The sequence below is a fragment of the Rhinatrema bivittatum genome, chromosome 14, assembly GCF_901001135.1.
Source record: "Rhinatrema bivittatum chromosome 14, aRhiBiv1.1, whole genome shotgun sequence".
NCBI lineage: Eukaryota > Metazoa > Chordata > Amphibia > Gymnophiona > Rhinatrematidae > Rhinatrema > Rhinatrema bivittatum.
The window spans coordinates 36,354,180-36,375,396 of NC_042628.1; the positions used below are offsets into that span (position 1 = coordinate 36,354,180).

The following is a 21,217-nucleotide window of genomic DNA, read 5'->3' on the forward strand; positions in this document are numbered from 1 at the left end:
CTGTAGTACCACGGATCAGTCCAGACTCCTGGGTTTTGCCTCCCCTCCAGCAGATGGAGACAGAGAAGTTTTAACGGACTCCATCCTATACCCCTGAGGTGCCACCTAGAGTCTGTCAGTATTACACTGTACCCAAGCAGAAAGAGTAAACCATAACCTCCACATAAAAACAACCTCCCCCCGAAGAGAAGAGGGAACAAAAAACTGGTAACTCAACAAATGCAAACTTGCCCATACTGCTATCCTGAAAAGGGGGGCATTCAGTAAACTTGCAGAACAATAATGGACTTCGAGCCAAGTGGACTCTCTAACTTCCCATGGGTGGGACTCTGGACTGATCCATGGTACTACAGGAACGAAAATTAGCAGGTAAGAACCAATTTTGCTTTCCCTGTACGTACCCGGATCAGTCCAGACTCCTGGGATGCACCAAAATTTCCCTAACCAGGGTGGGATTGAGAGAGTCCTGCTTGGAGCACTCTGGCCCTGAAGGAACTGGGCTCTGGAGCCCGGACATCCAGACGATAATGTCTGGCAAATGTATGAGTAGATTTCCTGGTAGTCGCCCTGCAAATTTCTTGCGGCGACACCTGTTGACATTCCGCCCACGAGGCCGCTTGCGATCGAGTAGAATGAGCTTTAAGACCAACCGGGATCGGACGGCCTTGAACAAGGTATGCTGACACAATAGCTTCCTTTAGCCAGCGAGCGATAGTGGCTCTTGAAGCTTTGTGACCCCTCCTGGGTCCACTCCACAGGACGAACAGATGATCCGAGAGACGGAAACTGTTAGTCACCTCCAAGTAGCGCATCAACACCCTCTTTACGTCCAACTTCATTAAATCCTTAGACTCTGGAGATGAGGAATCCAGACCTGCGAAGGAAGGGAGCTCCACCGATTGATTCAAATGAAAGGAGGACACTACCTTAGGGAGAAAGGAGGGAACTGTTCTTAAGGAAGCTCCTGCTTCTGAAATCCATAAGAAAGGCTCCCTGCAAGATAAGGCCTGATTTTCGGAAACCCGCCGCACCAAAGAAATAGCCACCAGAAAAACGACCTTCAAAGTCAGATCCTTCAGGGTCACTCGTTTCAACGGCTCAAAAGGAGCATTACAAAGGGCTCGGAGAACCAGATTGAGCTTTCACGAGGGACAGGGGTTCCGGACCAGGGGACGCAGATGTTTAGCTCCGCTCAAAAAATGAGCCACATTCGGATGAGAGGCTAATGCAACTCCCTGCACCTTTCCCCGAAAGCAACCAAGTGCCGCCACCTGAACTCGTAGGGAATTAAATGCCAACCCCTTGGCTAACCCTGCTTGTAAAAAATCCAGAACGTCCAGAACAGAAGCCCTAGATGGCTGTACCTCGTGGTCTAGACACCAGGATTGAAACACCCCCCAAACTCTAACGTACACCATGAAAGTAGAAGTTTTACGGGAATGTAAAAGCGTGGCCACTACTGCATTCGAGTAACCCTTACCCCTTAATCTTTGCCTTTCAAAAGCCATGCCGCTAGACAAAAGCAATCTACCTCTCCGAAACAAATGGGACTCTGCTGCAGGAGAGTCGGAGATGGCCGAAACTTCAGCAGACCGTCCACTGCTAGATTCAGAAGGTCCGCAAACCACGGACGCCTTGGCCATTCCGGAGCCACGAGTATCACCTTGCCCCGATGCATTTCTATGCGGCGCAGAACCTTTCCAACCAAAAGCCATGGCGGAAAGACGTACAACAGAACGTCCATTGGCCAGGGAAGAACCAGAGCATCCACCCCCTCTGCTCCCTGTTCCCGACACCGACTGAAGAATCGAGGAGCCTTGGCATTGCTGTACGTCGCCATGAGATCCATGGAGGGCCGAGTCTAACGTTCGCACAGAAGACGAAAGGCCTCTTTGGAGAGTTCCCTCTCCCCCGGGTCCAACTGGTGACGGCTGAGAAAATCGGCTTGCACATTGTCCACCCCTGCAATGTGAGAGGCGGCAATCTTGTCGAGGTGTTGCTCCGCCCAGTTGATTAGAAGCTGAGCTTCTGTTGCCATTGGATGACTCTTGGTTCCCCCCTGGCGATTGATGTAAGCCACCGTCGTCGCATTGTCGGAGAGTATCCTCACTGATCGTCCCTCCACTAATGGAAGGAGGGCCTGTAGCGCCAACCAAACTGCCCTGGTTTCCAGCCGATTGATCGACCAGGAGGATTCCGTTCTTGTCCATTGGCCTTGCACTGCCGACTCGCGACAAACTGCTCCCCAACCGGAGAGGCTGGCATTGGTGGTTACCACTATCCAGGAGGGAATTTCCAAATCCATACCCTGGTGCAAATTGTCCTGACAAAGCCACCAAAGAAGACTGGAACGTGTTGAGTCCATCAGTGGTAAGAGGAGGTGAAATTGCTCAGAGAGTGGATTCCATTGGGAAAGCAAAGCTGTCTGAAGAGGATGCATATGCGCAAAGGCCCACGGTACCAGGTCAAGGGTGGAAGCCATTGAACCCAGGACTTGTAAGTAATCCCACACCCTGGGACGAGGCATGGACGGCAAGGACTCCACCTGAGTGAGAAGCTTGGACAGCCGCTCTTTGGTAAGAAAAACCTTCCCCAAGATTGTGTCGAACCGGGCTCCCAGGAACTCCAAGGATTGGGATGGAATCAGGTGACTCTTGTCTGGGTTGACCACCCAACCCAACGAGCTCAGCATCTGTAACACCCTTTGGACCGCTGCCCTGCAAAGGTGTTCCGATTTGGCCTGAATCAGCCAATCGTCCAGGTATGGGTGTACTAGTATCCCCTCCTTTTGTAGGGCCGCTGCTACTACCTCCATCACCTTGGTGAACATTCTGGGTGCCGTCGCAAGACCAAATGGCAGAGCGCAAAACTGAAAATGATGACCGAGAATCACGAACTGCAGATACTTCTGATGGTCTGGGTGAATGGGTATGTGTAACTAAGCTTCTGTCAGGTGGAGGGATACCAAGAATTCCCCCTTATGCACGGACGCTATCACCGAGCGAAGAGTTTCCATACAAAATGAGGAACCTTTAGAGTCCAATTGACCCTCTTTAAGTCGAGGATGGGACGGAAGGTGCCCTCCTTTTTGGGTACTAAAAAATAGATGGAGTAATGCCCCTGCCTGAGTTCTCCTGCGGGAACCAGAACTATGGCACTCAGGTCCTGTAATCGCTGTAGGGTGTCTTGCACCGCCTGACACTTTTGATGGTAAGAACACAGGGTAACCATGTAGCGGTTGTGGATCGGCTGAGCAAAATCTAAAGCGTAGCCATGTTCTATTATATTTAGGACCCATTGATCTGAGGTCAATTTGGTCCACTCCTCCAGAAAAAGGGACAGCCTTCCTCCTATCTGTGGAACGGAGGAGTGAACCAGCCTCACTTCATTGTGCAGACTTGACGCCCCCACGAGATTGAGGGGTACCTCCATCTCTGGTGGGACGTCGGCCCCAAAAGGACTGGTTCCAGGACTGCTGACGGCCGGGACCTTGGCGCGACGAGGATCCTGAGGAGCGTGAAGAACGAAAACAGTGATTCCCACGGAATTTCGACCTCTGAGGAAAGGATGCCCTTGTCCTGGGCCTGTCCTCTGGCAGTTTATGGACTTTATTCTCTCCCAGAGACTTGATCAAGTCCTCCAACTGCTGACCGAAGAGCAGCCTTTACTTGAAGGGCAATGAACCCAGCTGAATCTTCGAAGAAACATCTGCAAACCAATTCCTAAGCCAGAGGAGCCTGCGGGCGGAGACAGCCAAAACCATGGTTCTGCCCGAAGTACGCAGCAAGTCACAGAGAACATCTGCACTGTAAGCTACTGCAGCCTCTAGGCGACGAGCCTGAACTGCATCGGCCTCAGAAAGGGATGCCACCGACTGTAAGTGTTGCACCCAGCGGAGGCTGACTCAGTGCAAAACTGCTGCACATGGCGGCGCGAACTCCAAGAGCAGAGACTTCAAAAATCTTCTTAAGCTGTAGCTCTAATTTGCGATCTTGAAGATCCTTAAGGGCCGTGGCTCCTGTCACCAGGATGGTGGTCTTCATAACCGCGGAAACCACTGCATCCACTTTCGGCACCTTGAGCAGGTCCAACGCGTCCTCTGGCAACGGATACAATTTGTCCATGGCCCGACCGACCTTCAAGCCCAAGTCCGGAGTGTCCCATTCCTGGAACAATAGGTCCATAACCGACAAATGGAATGGAAAGGAACGCGCTGGACTCCTGAGTCCTACCATTACCGGGTCCACAGCTCCCATTCACGTATCTTCCTGGGGTATATCAATCCCCAACTCTTCCAGAATTGTTGGGATGAGAGGGCCCAACTCATCCTTCTGGAATAAGCGCACCACTTTTGGATCATCTCCCTCTACCACTGGTGCGCCCGCCTGTTTGGGAGACTGCAGCTCACCATCCGGATCCGTATCCGGACCGGTAGGGTCCTGCGGATGTGTCGTCCACATCTGACATGTCTGAAGATGAAAAGTCTTCAGGGCCCAGCAGAGAACACAGAGGCCGTTTGGACTTCATGGGTTCTGTCCCCTTTGTGGGCTGGGATCACTTCCGAGAGGAACCTGTACCCCTGTCCCCCTCCAAGAGTGCTAGGGCTGACTGAGAGACCTTACCTCCGTGCTTCTTAGCCATTTTCCGGGCCTTTTATGCCTTAAGGAGCCTTAAATTAAATTTGGAGGAGAATGATGAAGAAGAACTGCTAGAGGCACTGTCCTGGTCCTCCTCCAATGTGTGCTCCCGATCCGCCTGCAAATTGCCCCCCCCCCGGAGGCCACAGGCTGCGGGGAAAGCGGCGGAGGAGAATTTCCTCTCCTCAAAGCTGCCTGCTCCTGCTCCCTGACTGTTTTTAATAAGGCTTCCGTTCCCCCAGGTCGGAGGACTGCCGACAACTGATGAGCCTCTCAGGCTCTCTGCGCCCTCTGGGATCACCACCGTGGGAGGAATCAGCCGCCGCCCTCCCCAATGTGCCCTCCCTGCCAGGAAGACAGTTGGAACATAAACTGGCTCGAGAGAGCTGCGTGCGCATGCTGCCGCAGGCTGTGCAGGCCGCACCACGCAGCATACTGAAATAACTAAAAATAGCCCAAGAGCTCTGAAAACAAAACGGCTGATAAGGCTGAAGAGAAAATCTCAGGGGGGGGGGGGGGACTGAAGAGGACGCTGAGCCGGGAGACACAGTAAAAGTATTTACGTGTGTATGTCGCAGGGAAGAGATATGAAATTGGTTCTTACCTGCTAATTTTTGTTCCTGTAATACCACAGATCAGTCCAGAGAAGTGGGTTGTGTATCCCTACCAGCAGGTGGAGTCAGAGAGCAAAACTTTGGGCACTGCCATATATACGAGAGTGCCACCTGCAGTCCCTCAATATTGGACTGTACGTAAGTCCTTAATAAACGAAGAAAGGCTGAAGTGGGTTGAACCAAACGAAACTACAACCCCTTCGCTTAAAATAACTGAAACCGAATAAACATGCATGAAATTGCTCCAGCGAGAATCTCTGCAAAAAGGAGCTTTAAGAACAATATAGCAATCGTAACTGCATAACCAGCCAGTCTTTCGGAATCTGAACCAAGGGGTGGGCCTCTGGACTGATCTGTGGTATTACAGGAACGATGGTTAGCAGGTAAGAACCAATTTTCATTTCCTGAACATACCCAGATCAGTCCAGAGAAGTGGGATGTACCCAAGCCACCCTAAACTGGGCGAGAACCCGAAAGACCCACACGCAGAACACTCGTACAAAAGGAGGGCTCCCCCGCCGCATTAACGTTGAGGCGATAATGCTTAGTGAAAGTGTGCAGGGAAGACCACACCACCGCCCTGCAGATTTCCTGAGGCGAGAGAAGCTGACACTCAGCCCAGGAAGTACCCTGGGCCCGGGTGGAATGAGCTCTGAGACCCAAAGGTACTTGACTCCCTTGGGCTATAGTTGCCTTTGATGCTTTGTCTCCCTTTTTTGGACCACTGAAGAGAAGGAACAAATGATCGGAATACCGAAAATCATTAGTAACCTCGAGATAGCGCAATAAGGCATGTTGAACGTCCAAAAGATGCAGTTCCTTCTCCTGAGGGGAAAGCCGCGTTCCCTGCGGAAATCCTGGAAGCTCCACTGTCTGCTTGACGTGAAAGGCCGAGACAAGGGACCCTTGACAGCTAGGCGAACTAAGTCCGCGAACCAAGGGCGCTGCGGCCACTCCGGAGCCACGAGAATCACTTCGCCGAGATGCCGTTCTATGCGACGGAGAAGGCGACAGATGAGCGGCCAGGGGGGAAAGGCATAAAGCAGAATTCCCCGGGGCCAAGGACACACCAGGGCATCAAGATCCACCAACCCCTGCTCTCGACGAAGGCTGAAAAAGCGTTCCGTCGTTGCGTTGTCCCGAGTGGCCATCAGATCTAACTGAGGAACACCCCATCTGGCGCAGATGCGGTTCCACGCTTCGGGGGACAATTCCCACTCCCCGGGATCGAGCTGCTGCCTGCTGAGGAAGTCCGCCTGCACGTTCTCTACCCCGCGACATGTGATGCCGCTATTCCTTGAAGATGACACTCCACCCAGGCGAACAGCAGTCGCGCTTTGAGCGCTATGGCGGGACTCCTTGTCCCACCTTGCCGGTTGACGTAAGCCACCATCGTCGCATTGTCGGAGAACACTCGTACCATTCTGTCCCACGTTGCAGTTGCAGGTGGGACAGAATGGACAGTTGGGTGGGTTCCAGGTGGCAGAAAAGCCACCTGGAACCCACCCAACATCTGGTTTATTTGGGAGCATATAAGGCCCGGAAAATGGCTAAGAAGCATGGAGGTAAGGTCTCTCAGTCAGCCCCAGCACCCTTGGAGGGGGACAGGGGTATAGGTTCCTCTCGGAAGTGATCCCAGCCCATGAAGGGGACAGAACCCGAGAAGTCCAAACGGCTTTCTTGAGCTAGCCAAACCTCTCTCGTCTCGAGACGATTGATGGACCAGGTTCTCTCCGTCGGGGACCAGAGCCCCTGGGCGGATTTGTCTGCACACACCGCTCCCCAACCGGACAGACTGGTATCCGTGGAGATGATCACCCAATCTGGAGGGTCTAGATCCACTCCTCGATTCAGATTGCTGGCCGACAGCCACCAGGACAGACTGGCTCTGGACTCTGGTAACAGCGGCATGGTTAGGTGGAACTGCTCCGACACCGGACGCCAACGCGACAAAAGTGCACGCTGTAAGGGTCGTAAATGAGCGAACGCCCAGGGAATTAAATCCAAGGCGAAAGCCATGGATCCTAGGACTTGTAAATGGTGCCAGACCGTGGGAGTCTTTCGCCGAAGAAGGGCGCGGATCTGATCTTGCAACTTCGCCCCCCTGTCAGCCGCCAGGAACACCTTGCCTCGAGAGGTATCGAACAGCGCTCCCAAATAAACCAGTTGTTGGCTGGGTTCCAGGTGGCTTTTCTGCATGTTGATTATCCAGCCGAGTGACTGCAACGTGAGCCGCACCCTCTGAATGGCTCTCTTGCATTCCTCCCGGGACTTCGCATGAATCAACCAGTCGACCAGATATGGATGGACTAAGGTTCCATGTTTGCGAAGAAAAGCTGCCACCACCACCATGACCTTGGTGAATGTTCGAGGAGCCGTTGCGAGACCGAAGGGAAGAGCTCGAAACTAAACTGGAAGTGTTGTCCCAACACCTTGAAGCGCAGAAACCGCTGTGGTTGGGCTGGATCGGAATATGAAGATACACCTCCGTGAGATCCAGAGACGCCAGAAACTCTGCTTTTCGAACCGCCACTAGTACTGTCCGTAGGGTTTCCATCCGGAAACGTGAAACTCGAAGACAATGGTTCACCTTCTGCAGATCGAGGATGGGACGAAAGGTGCCCTCTTTCTTGGGGACCACAAAGTACACCGAGTACTGGCCTCGTCCCTGTTCTGCCACTGGCACTGGGATAATGGCCTCTAGTTCGATCAGACGATGCAGATGCAAGGTGTTCCGCACCGCCTCTTGATTGCTGAGTGAGGCCACGTGAGACTCCACAAACACCTCCCGAATGGGACGAGAGAATTCTAGAGCATAGCCGTCTCTGATCACCTCCAAAACCCAACGGTCCGAGGTAATCTTTGCCCATTCCATGTAAAACTTGGATAATCTGCCTCCGACAGCTTCGATGACGGAATGCGTACTCGTGGCTTCATTGGGAGGGCTTACTGCTTCCTGCCCCAAGATGTCCAGAGTCCTTACCGGCTCGGTGGCCACCACGAAAGGACTGTTGGCGTCCTGGAGTCTGCTTAGGCGTGGACGGGGTGGAATATCTGCTGGATCAAAAACGGCGAGAATCCCGAAACCGAGTCCTAATAGGAAAAACTTTCTTGGTAGATCTGCTATCTTCTGATAATTTGTTGCCTTTGGACTCAGCGAGCAGCTTCGCCTACTGGCAAAGCTGTACCCTCTTTTGACGGATGTTCTGGATCTGCTGAAGATTCCAAAGTTGGATGCAGCGGTATCGGCAGTAACAAAGAAGACTACTATTCCGGTGGTCTTCTTTGTTACTGAACAGAAGCTGACCTTTGAAAAGGAGGTTACAAAGCTGAGATTTGGAGGACAAATATGCTGACCAATTTCGCAGCCAGAGAAGTCGGCGTGCCACCACCACGGAAACCATACTGCTTGCCGAGGTCCTCACTAGATCGTAAAGCGCATCTGCCACATAAGCGATACCCACCTCCAAGCGGGCGCCCTGTAGCGCACCATCACTGCCGGCCCCCGAACTGAACTCTTGAATCCAGCACAGACATGCCCTCTGCATCAGACTAGCGCACATCGCAGCCCGAAGACTGAAGGCTGACACTTCAAAGACTTGCTTCAACTGAATCTCCAGCTTGCGGTCCTGCAGGTCCTTCAAGGCAGCAGCCCCTGCCACCAGAATAGTGGTCTTCTTTGTTACTGCTGATATCGCTGTGTCCAACTTTGGAATCTTCAGCAGATCCAGAACATCCGTCGAAAGAGGGTACAGCTTTGCCATAGCTCTGCCCACCTTCAGTCCCGTGTCCAAAGAATCCCACTCACGGGTCACCAGCTTGCGGACCTTCTTAGGCAGCGGGAAAGACGTAGTTGGCCCACGAATGCCATCAAGGACCGGATTAATCCCTTCATTATCAGATTCCTCTTGCGAAACCTTAAGGCCCAGGACCTCTAACACCTGGGGAATAAGTGGCCTCAGCTCATCTCGCTTGAAGAGATGGATGATGCTGGGATCATCACCCTCCGCTGATGGCAGATCATCGCCATCCGTGTCCGCTGGATCGATATCCCCCAGATCTGGGATGGGATCCGGGTCCGGAACCGACCCGGAAGCTGCCGCTGCTCCTGACGCCAGGGTTGGGTCTTGTGGTATCTGGGAATCATCCCCGATCAAGGTAGAAAACTGTTCCTCTGGCCGGCATCTTTTAACTGTGGGCTCCGAGAACCCAAGTGGCTGACCGGACCTTTTAAGAACTGCCTGCTTCCTGGCTATAAAGGCCTGGTGCATGAGTAAAATAAACTCAGGGGAAAACTCATCCGGGTCCCCCTGCCTCTCCATGGGGTCAGGATCTGCCGTGTCAGCAGCCCCGCTGAGACCTCCTCCCCCACGAGGGCCAAAACAGGAGGGGAATCCTCCTCCAGCAAACCGCAGCAAAGGGCACCTCCCCCCCCCCCGGGGAGGAGACACTGGCTCCGACGATCCCTCCATCCCTGAGGCGCAGGCTGGGCAGAGGGTGGCGGAATCTAATGTCTGTCCGTGCGCTCCACACACGCAGCAGGCAGCTGCTTTGGAGCAGGGTCCCATTAATCACTGCGCAGCCACGCAGTGATTGAGGCTGAAAGGGAAAGGCCAGTGGCCAGGAAAAAGGCTGCCGGCGAAGGTAACAATAGACGTAGGGACCGCGTAGCCACGTGGTCTTAAGGCCAAGCAGGGGGAAGGGCCGCAGTCGAAAAAGCATGCGCTGCCGGTGGCGTGACGAGAAAGGGCAGGCCAGCCCATTTCAACCCCGCTGCGCTGTTGCTTGCTCTGAGCCGCGCCAACTGCGAGGTTGAATAAATTCACTCACCCCTTCCCTCTTAAGGCCAGCCGGAGCTCCAGAGGCCGAGGGAAACTGCAGCGAAGAAGCTGACACACTCCCCGACCAGCCGCAAGGACGGCCCCCCTGATGCAGACTCCTTACCTCAGCCGGTTCAAAACTGAAAGTAAACTTTTTTTTTTAATAAAACTTTACAGAGTCCATTTGTGCAGGGGTCAAGGGAGCAGCTTCAGAGCAGCTACGGGGGAGAGAACCCAGGAGCCCCTGGCCATCACACCCCGAGCGGGAACAGGCGAGACACAGACACCCCCCCGGACACCCGGCTTCGACTGAGGGATGGCCCATGAAGGTGCCTAACATCTCAGGAAGTAAACCTGACGGAAAAAAAACCTGAGAAAAAATCTATCTAAACTGAAAAAATCTAAGACTGCAGGTGCATCTCTACCATCTGCTGGAGTCAGAGAAAAACTGAGGGACTGCAGGTGGCACTCTCGTATATATGGCAGTGCCCAAAGTTTTGCTCTCTGACTCCACCTGCTAAGAACATAAGAACATAAGAAAATGCCATACTGGGTCAGACCAAGGGTCCATCAAGCCCAGCAACCTGCTGGTAGGGATACACAACCCACTTCTCTGGACTGATCTGGGTATGTTCAGGAAATGAGTATTTTATATACCGTGCGTATATCATATGCATAGTTTATAAAATACTTGCGTAGATCTGATGGCAGCCATATACCAGGGTATATGACCACCATGTACATTTGTTTGAAAGTTATCCTCCCAAATTGCAAGTTTTTAGCGTTTCTATTCTTGATATTACTCACTTTGCCAATGTGACCACTTTTGTGGTTGATTTTCAATGGAATTCTTTTCATTTCATAGTAAACAATAACATGGCCTGTTTGGTAACACAGATCAACACATGTGAATGCATCACCATGGTATGGTTCAAAGGTTCCTGGTGAACAAGCAGTATAGTTTTGCCCAAGTCACCGTGATCAGGTTTCTGACTTATTATGTCATTTTTTCTTATCTTTATCTTGCTCCACAAAGATACCATCTGTTACCCAACACAGACAGTAGTGATCCTTCACTCAGGCAATACAAACCAGGCAGCCTGACAAAACTCCCAGCCCAAGTCTCACTATGATATTGGAAGCACCAGCACTCTTACCGCTGACTGCTCTGCTATCTTGTGTTGAGTGTTACGAATGGCTCTCTTGGCCTCTTGCAGCTCTTTCCCCATCACCACCCTGCAAAAACAAATACACAGAAGATGATTTATGCCTATAATAAGGATTGACCATGAAGAGTCCCAGTGGCTGTACTTTAGAAACAAATTTTGAAACAATTATAGAAAACTCCTTTAAATATTTAAATATTTTTCATGAATGCTTTTACTAATAAAAATTCTCTACCATGCATAGACATATTTGATTACAGACAGCATTATATAATTTCCCCTTCACATTGGTTCATGTTTAATATTTAATTTTATATATATATACATTTGTCTATTCCCAGATGTACATGTCCTTGTTTTGAACTGTTTGTTTTTTTAATTTTAATTTTCACTGTTTTGTTAGGCTCCCTCTTGATGCAGTCTTTTCGAAACACGGCCTGTATAAGGGGACTGTGAAATCTTTGATATGAATGATTTGGCTTGATGCTGACAATTTGAACTTTTTGCTTGCCTTGAATACAATAAAATCTTGAACATTTTGGACACTGTTTGAACTTTGATGTCCTTCCTCTTTTCATTGGCCATTCATATTTGATGGTTGAACTTTCACCTATTATCATTTTTGATGTTTATAAAATAATATGTATGCAAGTAGATGGTAATTATGTGCGTATATGCTAATTTTACTACGGTCAATATTCAAAACTGGCCAGTTAGGTAACATAGCCAATTAGAACTTATCTGGCTAAGTTATGATGTATATTCAGTGGCACAGCTATGCCGCTGAATATACGCATATAACTGTGCTTAGCCAGAGAAGTCTAACCAGCTAAGGCTAGACCTGCTCTATGGCATGTATAAGTTTAGCCGTAAAATTTATGCAGCTAAATCTGAATTTTAACAGTTAGCCACGTAAGTCGTATGGCTAACTTGCTCCACCCCAATCCACCCACTGTCTGCCAACAACTTATGCGGCCAATTTTTTAGCTTTATAAGGGACATATAACTAAGCGGCAACTGCTGAATGTTGGCGCATATTCAGTGGCCACTACTTAACTGCATAAGTCCCATTTATCCAGCTAAATAGTATTGAACGTGCTTTCAATATCGGGTCCTATGTATGTAACTCTTTGAAATTCACTCCTTTGTGTGCAACCTTCAAACTCTTGCTCCTTCTGTCCTTGTGACAGGATCTCAGATCTGAGCTGTAAGTCTTCCTCTGTCAGGCCCCATCATAGTGTCTCAGCCCTGGGTTCCATGTGAACACTCACACTCTTTCTTCCAGCTTCTGTTGCTGTGTATCATGTGTCTTCTTCATCTGCTCAATCTCTTCTTTTATTTGATCCTGGTTGCCCAGCAACTGTGAGACAAGGATAAAACATCAGTTACATAAAAAAGCTAAATGGAAGTTCTTATCAAGAACTGTGAAACAGCAGGGACGTGGGTTATTGTGGAGACAGCACTCGCAGATCCCAAGACCGAGAGATACCAGTCATTGCTCTCTTATGACCCCTGGGGACTGATCACCAAGGCTTTTCTCATAATCTGCGTCTATGGGTCATTTTCATATGGCATTCTCTGGTGTCTACAGGAATCCATGGTTCCTTGGCTGCATAAGGTTGCTGCAAAAGGCAAAAATTGTGGCGAGGAAGATGAGAGAAGATTGGTAGGAGGAGAAATTCCTGGATCCAGATATAATAATCCATGGTGCAAAACAATAATTCCTCTAATTTCTTCCCCTATCATACAGTGATTTTTCATCTTTGAGAAATATGCTCACCCTCTTACATGCATGCCTTATTCATTGCCACTTATTTGCAGATGACATCCAACTTTCCATCAAAATGGGATTGGGTCAAACTGCATCCGTTGCCAATTTCAGTGATTGTCTTACCGCAGTAGCTCTATAGCTTAGTAACCACAAACTCAAAACCCTTCAAATCAGAGCTCTGGCTCAGGCTGCAAGGTCTTCGCCTACTAAGCTTACCTTCCCTGCCAGGTGCCCCTCTACACTATAAGAAGTCAGCATGAAGTCTAGGAACTCAACTAAATCATAACCTCATGATGGAAACTCACATCTCTAAGACGGTAACTTTCATAGCATCGCATGGGCGCACATGTGCACACATTAGTCACCTGCACCCAGGGACGTGTATATGCTCAAACATTATAAAATAGCCTGACCGCGTGCACATGTGCACGCAATTGTAAATGGATGTGCTCCTATGCGCGCAAATGCAGTTTCTACCGCATAAAGTGGGGGGATTTTAAAAGCCATGTGTGCCGTGTAATTGGCTGTTTTCCCAGTTCATTCCCAGTTCACCCAGTTAAGGGATAGGGCTTCCAAACCCCCCTAGTTTAATAGCCTCCCTTCACTTGTTAGCCTTGACCTTTAAAACCCTGCTGATCTGCCTATATTTTCTTGTTTTACTACTTACACGCCATCCATAGCAGAAGGAAAGTTACATGGCAGGGGACCCCAGCGCGCGCCTGTTCTTGTAAGTATGCGCACATTTCAAGTTTAATTCCCGGAACTCCCATGCCCCACCCCTTTTGGAATCTTTTCCTTTGTGCACCCAGCGGCATGTACGTGTGTATCCCGGCGGCTTTTACAATCTGCTTGGCACGAGCCGGCCTGACATATTCACACATCCCCCAATGTTGGAGCATGTTTAAAAATTCACCTTTATGGTTGTAAGAATCTCCTTTATGCATTTATGTTGGATATGCCAACTGTGCAACTACTTTGATAAACACAATCTGGCTACTCGTGAACTGGGTTAATCATCAACCAAATTAACTACTGCAACACTCTAGCTAACGGTATTCAATACAATCTGAAGCACTTCCAGCTCCTAAAGAATTTTAGTAGGGTCTAAGGCAACTGAATGCATAAAACCAATACTGCATCAACGTCACTGGCTCCCGGTCAAAAGCAGAATAAAATTCAAGACCCTTTGTTTTCCAGTGCAGGAACAAACAAGCTCCCGAGTATCTCTCCCAACTTCTTTTCTCATATGCTCGCTCAAGAGATCTCCGATCCTCCAAATAGACTTTTCCCAGATTATCCTATACAAGACTTTGTGCTTTTAACTGTTATGCACCAGAAAGTTGGAACAAGCTACCTCTCTCTACCCCTAGGCCTGACCCATGCTACCTTACTTTCAGGAAAAAAAAGCTAAGGTATGGCTTTTCAGTCAACTCTTCCTGTAGATTTCCCAACGGAGACCTTCAGTCTTTCTGACTTAACCACCTGAACTTTCGATAAAGGATTATAAGTTATACACCCCTGGACTCTCAATGCTGTTCTGACTGTAATTTGATTCAACTGTGATTATAAATGATTTCAATCAATGTACTGTAATGGCTTGATTTAAATGTTTTGTTTATAACCTGTCTTGAGGCCATGCTTGGAAAAAGATGGAATTTCAAATGTATATACAGTGCCAGCGTCAGTCAAAGCTTTATAGAAACTTTGACAGAAAGCTTTTCCGTAGCAGGGCTCCGTCCACTGACGTCACCCATATGTGAAGACTACCATCCTGCTTGTCCTGTGAGAAACTACCAGATATTTCTCACATGCATTATCCTAAATCTATTATCAACATCTATCAGGCTTTGTGCTAACCTTGACAAGAGGTTCCTGCTGAACAAGGCATTGTAAAGGCCTTCCTATGCAGGGAAGGACTCTGGTTCCTCCTTTAGTCAGAGTAGGAAAGATGTTCAGCAACAGTAAGGATTATGCAGATGTAGAGTCCCTAGGCTGATTATCCTGAACAGCAATTAGTCTTGACTAGTCTTTGGCACATAGAGAAGCCCTTTCATATCTAAAGTAGAAAGCAGTCTTATGGTCTTAGGCTTCAAGGGATGAAGGCCTTACTCCTGCTGCCCAGATCTCCCATTTCCATGTTCTGCAGGTCACAGACCTCAGGGCAAGGGACCTGAAGGATGTACCTTGGATGCAGATTTACATGCGACTTACTCAATTCACACTCCCCTCAGGGTGATATCCAGTGCTACAAGGCTTTGATAACTTTGATTCATTAGCGGTCAATCAAATTAAATAAATAATAAAGGTTTATTTATTTATTTAAAAATTATTTATATACCGCCTTATCAATTTAAATAAATTGTTCAAGGTATTGTACAACAATCAAATAAAAACAATCAACAAAACATTCAACATCTGTAATACACATAAGATAAAAATGAAATACAGAATAGCTCAGCCTGGCTATTTCCAAAGACCCTTCTTTAGTTGTCATCTTTAGTCACTACCCAAATCTTTAATTTCTTGTGAAATTTTAACAGATCCTCTTCTCCCCTAAGTGATAAAGGCAGCTCATTCCACATCTTGGGGATGACCCTAGAGAATGCCCTATTACAAAGCTTGGCATGATAAAAAGCCTTAACTAGTAGTAATTGCACCTGATATTGCTGTTGTGATCTTTGTAGCCTGCTTGCTGTTTGCCAAGTCATATTAGTTTCCCTCTCTCTTTGGAGGTTAGGAGTCTGAGCAGGTGGCTTTTCATAGTTGTCCCCTTCAGGGAATGGATTTGCAGTCTCCTTCATGATTATTTTGCACCATAGGTAGGAGCTTTATAGAGTAGGAAGGGAATTATGATCCAGGTGAGTTGAAGTGAGGTAGGAGGCCTAGTGGAGAACCATTGGGTCGAGGTCTAGGGTGAGAGCCAGGGCCATAGTCAGCCATCTAGCACTCCAGAAATCCTGGCCTCTAGCTCAAGAGAAGGCAGCCCGGGTGGCAACAATTAGTGTACTGCCATTAGCCAATATGAAAAATCTGAGGGAATATAGTAGCCCTAAGGTATCCTGGTGAGTCAGATTTGGTCTGGAATGGAGTTCCCCTGCAGTACCTAACAGCAGCTCACATGGCCAACACCATCATCGTACAGAAAAATGTTTTGACTTGACACTCTTGAGACCACCAAAGTTTTGGTTATGGTAACGATATGAAAACCAAAACAAACAATAGCATTCATTTGTCTTAGCTTTGACAGAATACTGAAGAGCTGAAGGTAGCACTAAAACCCTGTAGAGGGAGTGAAGTCAGCTTTGAACTTTTTTGTCTGTCTCCATCTACTGGCATGGAGGGCTCATAACCCACTTGTTTGAACTGGTCTGGCAGGACTAAAGGAAAGGAAATGAACAGGCAAGTTTAAATTTCACCATGTTGTACCCTGGTATTACAGTGTCCCATGGTTATCTTTTTTCTACCAGATCTCTCAGATGCCTTTTATGCCTGTATCTTCAGTTAGTGCCTTAACTCTGCAATTTAAAGTTTTAGACTTCTAGCATTTGCATAGAGACAGTTAAATCTTTGGGGGTTATTACATTCTTATTAGCCTCTTGTTTATTGTTAGCAGTTGATTCAGGCAATTTGGAAGCATTTATATTTGTCTGCTCTTCAACTGGACATCCTTGAAGTCTTTACTATTAGGATAATCTGACTTCCTTGATTTAACTGTATTCTTAGAAGATACATTACTCTAAACCATGTGCTCTTGAGCAACTGGCAGCTTTCCTGACACTTTGGATAGATAAGTATATAAATTCCCAAATGTAAATCAACACCAGCTCCCCAGTCTTAAAGTCTTTTTCCTGACCTCTCAATCTTTTTCCTACCACTGTCCTCAGCAAGGAAAGGGAGATATTATCAAATGGATTGGTTTAATTATAAGAAAATAATTGAAGCCTTTGATGGCTATACTCACATTTTTCTCCAGTTTCCGACGTTCATGTTCAGAGGCCACAACATCTTCTGGCTGGTTCAATAACAAAAAAATCCCAAAATGTTGGTCAGTTTTCTAGCACACTTGAATATCATGCACGGGCCAGATTTTATGAGCAAAAGTACTTGTTTTAGGTGTATTGAACATTTCACATTTTGTCTATTTTCTAAATCTCCTCAGGATGGAACCATATTGGCTTACACTAAGTTTGTAGTAAAAATTTGCAGAAAAGAGGCTTGAAAGGCATTCAAACTCATCATTCCAATGAGCCTTGAAATGCAAGGTTCCTTTCCCAGCTACTGCCCCTAAACCCACTATAGCTGTATGATTATACCCTTGATAGTTGTTAAGTCTATAGCTTGTCTCTTGTCCAACTGATCTCACTGAGCCCAGCTGCTAGAATAGCTTTATCTAACACTATGAATGTGCATGGTTTTGAGGGGTACTCCTGCTAAGCTTTATTATGAGAAGGATTCTTGTTTAGCTGCTCCTACTGGGTAGAGCTCTGAGGGTGTCCCTATCAAAGTGCTCCCACTGAGTTTAGTCATAAGAGGTACTTGGCTACTCTGACTGAGCAGGAGCTTGAGGGGCACCCTTGCCTAGCTATTTTTGCTAAGCACAGCTGTAATGAAAATGTTTGCCCAGGAATTCTCACTGAGTATATTCCTCTGCCTAAAAGATGTTTGCTCAATAACAATAACTCATGGCCGCCTTTGATACTGTTAATCACTCCCTCCTCCTTAATCAACTAGCGAACATTGGAATAACTGGCTCTGCTCTTGCCTGGTTCAAATCTTTCCTGGGGAACAGAGGATACAAGGTCAAAATACACAACAAAGAATCTCAGTTTTATCCTTCCATGCTAGGAGTTCCGCAGGGCTCCTCCTTTTCTCCCATGCTCTTTAACATTTACCTCCTCCCCCTATGTCAACTATTAACCAAACTGAACCTCAAATACTTTCTATACGCGGATGACGTCCAGATCGTCATCCCCATCAAAGAATCCCTCACAAAAACTATCAAACTCTGGGAAAATTGCCTTCTAAAAATAGACAACCTGCTCTCCAGTCTAAATCTAATCCTAAATTCTTCAAAAAGCGAACTTCTAATTTCGCCAGAAAACAGTAACCTCTTTGCAAATCCACCAACCAGCTTTCAAACATCACAAGTAAGAGACCTAGGAGCCATCACTGATAATCGGCTAAACTTAAAAGCATTTATTAATCAAACTACCAAGGACTGCTTTCATAAACTTCACGTCTTAAAAAGGATTAAACCACTTTTCCACTCCCATGACTACAGAACAGTCCTGCAATCAATAATCTTCTCTAAGTTAGATTATTGCAACTCCATTCTATTAGGTCTCCCGTCTTCTCACACTAAACCCCTCCAGATGGTTCAGAACACGGCGGCCAGAATATTGACAAACACAAGAAGAAGAGACCACATCTCTCCTATTCTCAAAGACTTACACTGGCTGCCAGTTCACTTTAGAATCTTATATAAGTCCATTACCACCATCTACAAAGCTATCCATCAACTCTCTCCGCTTAACCTTCAAATTCCATTTAAAAAACATACCTCAGCCAGACCGATCAGGGAGTCCTATAGAGATTCACTACAAGTTCCTCCTTCCAAAACCTATCAGCATATAACTCTCAGAGACAGGGCATTCTCCACGGCAGGACCTACTCTATGGAACTCCATTCCACCAGATCTGAGACAAGAACCCTGCCTTCCAACATTTAGGAAAAGACTTAAAACCTGGTTATTTATGAAAGCCTTTCCTGACACCATCTGAAACTTATTTCACCTTAATCAACTCTGATCACCCATCAGTGTAATCAACAACCTTGCCAATGCATTAACTTTACGATCTCCTTAAATTGGCTGACTTTTTACTCTGTTAAACTTCTACTGCCTCTTCACCGTACCAAGTTGTATTATGTCCCTGTTTTATTGTAACTGCTACTTTCTCTTTTAGCACCTGTTAATGTTCTTATTATATTAGTTTGTCACACCTTGTTAATTGTAAACCGGCATGATGCGATTCCCATCGCGAATGCCAGTATAGAAAAACTCTAAATAAATAAATAAATAAATAAATGAAAGGTGCTTGCTCAGCCATTCCCACTAAGCATCTCTGGGACAAGATGATCCTGTAAAGTCTTACTGTGAGGGATGCCTTACACAGTTACTCTCATCGAACCTGGATGAGAGGGATATCCTGGCCCAGCTGCTCCTCAGCATGACTGCAAATCCTATTGCAAATATATATATTCAGGTAAAGAAGATCAAGCTTGTAGTTTCTACCAGCTGAGTCCTGGGCTGAGGCTTCCTGATACATACCTTAATTTTGCGGGCAGACAGGCGGTTGACCATGGCACGAACTCTCTCAAGTTCAGCTGTGGCCTCATTGACAAGAGTTTGGGACTGCAAATAGGTGTCTTGCTGTGGCTGGAAAGTACGCTTGGTGTTGGCCATATTCAGAAGTTCCATGCTCAGCTCATCGTTCTTCATAACCTGCAAGGCCCATGCAAACATACAGATTTATGTTAGGAATTCAACATTACAGTGTTTAGTCATAAAGATAGGTGCAGTTTATGAAATGGATAGAGGAAGTAATCTGATTGAGTTCTATATGTCAGAATTGTCATTGTCACCACCTTCCTCCCGTCTCCATCCACACAGACTGGAGGTTCTTCTATAAAGGAAGCTTCCTCTCACCTAGTTTACCTATATGATTTATGTATTGATGTCAGACTATTTATATATACCTTGCGTGGCAGTGACTGTGCTGCAAACACCTATTGTGACCTCACTGGAATGGAGCACAAAAGTCATAAGCAGGTTGCTGCAGATGGTAACATAAGCATAAACATACTTTAAAAACTGAGCAGCTGGATTTGTGCCACATTTCTGAGATGGTACTAATCTTTGCAATATTAATTGCAAAATTAATAGAAAAAACTATACAAAAACAACTAGCCGATCACCTAGATAGCAATAACATCCTATATCCATTGCCTCAGGTACAAAAACTTAGATTGTAAGCCCTCTGGGGATAGAGAAATACAGTACCTGAATGTAAACCGGTGTGATATCTCAATTGAGATCGAATGTCGGTATATATAAATAAATAAATAAATAAATATCCTTCACAACATGGCTTTCGAAAACACTATAGCACAGAGACACTTCTGCTTGCGCTGACAGATAACATTATGAGAGGATTCGACAATGGTAAACATTACATCCTAGTGATGCTAGACCTGTCAGTGGCTTTTGACACTGTAAATCATGCCATACTTTTAAATAGACTAGAAGAAATAGGTTTAAATAACACAACAATCAAGTGGTTTAGATCATTCCTTAATAACAGATATTTTCAAGTTCAAATTAAAGATGCTACATCAAAAAAAATAAACCTTCAAACAGGAGTACCACAGGGATCCACCCTATCTGCCACACTATTCAACATATACCTGCTACCACTATGTCACCTGCTAGCTGGTTTGGGAATTACACACTATATATACGCTGATGATATCCAATTAATTTTACCCATTGACGATACAATTGAAAAAACATTAAACTTAGCCAATATGTATGTAGATATCAACAAACAGCTCCTAAACCAAATGGAATTAGTAATCAATACAGAGAAGACAGAATTCCTACACCTAGAACGGAAAAATATGGAAATCAAACAGAGCCCTATCACACTCAAAAACAACCAACAATTAATGCTAGTAGAGAAAGTACGCAATCTAGGAGTAATTATTGACTCAGAACTAAGCTTAAAACAACATATAACCCTAAAAGTAAAGGAAGGATACGCTAAACTCATGGTCCTCAGAAGACTCAAACCACTTCTAACCACCGCCAACTTTCGATCAGTACTACAAGCATTGATATTTGCAAGCACTGACTACTGTAATGCCCTTCTAATAGGTCTACCATACACCTCACTAAGACCATTACAAATTTTACAAAACACCGCTGCAAGAGTTTTAACCGGCAAAAGTAAAAGAGAACATATCACTGATACACTGGCTGAATTACACTGGCTGCCCATTGAACAAAGAATACATTACAAAACACTGTGCACCATACATAAATTAATACATAATGATAACGCAGACTGGTTAAACACAGCCCTTCGTGTACACATCCCTAACAGGAACCTAAGATCAGCAAACAAAGAACTGCTAACTATCCCATCAGTCA

General features: G+C 46.7%; 1 protein-coding gene across 1 annotated transcript in view; it reads right to left on the bottom strand.

Annotated features, from left to right (window-relative positions):
• The window catches only part of CCDC78 (coiled-coil domain containing 78), a 131,044-nt gene that overhangs the window by 34,765 nt on the left and 75,062 nt on the right, over positions 1 to 21,217 (bottom strand). The window contains exons 12-15 of the mRNA XM_029577285.1: positions 19,337 to 19,510; positions 16,970 to 17,020; positions 12,509 to 12,597; positions 11,229 to 11,307 (exon numbers count right to left, since the gene is read on the bottom strand). Coding sequence (XP_029433145.1) covers positions 11,229 to 11,307; positions 12,509 to 12,597; positions 16,970 to 17,020; positions 19,337 to 19,510 — 393 coding nt within the window. The remainder of the gene's footprint in view (positions 1 to 11,228; positions 11,308 to 12,508; positions 12,598 to 16,969; positions 17,021 to 19,336; positions 19,511 to 21,217) is intronic.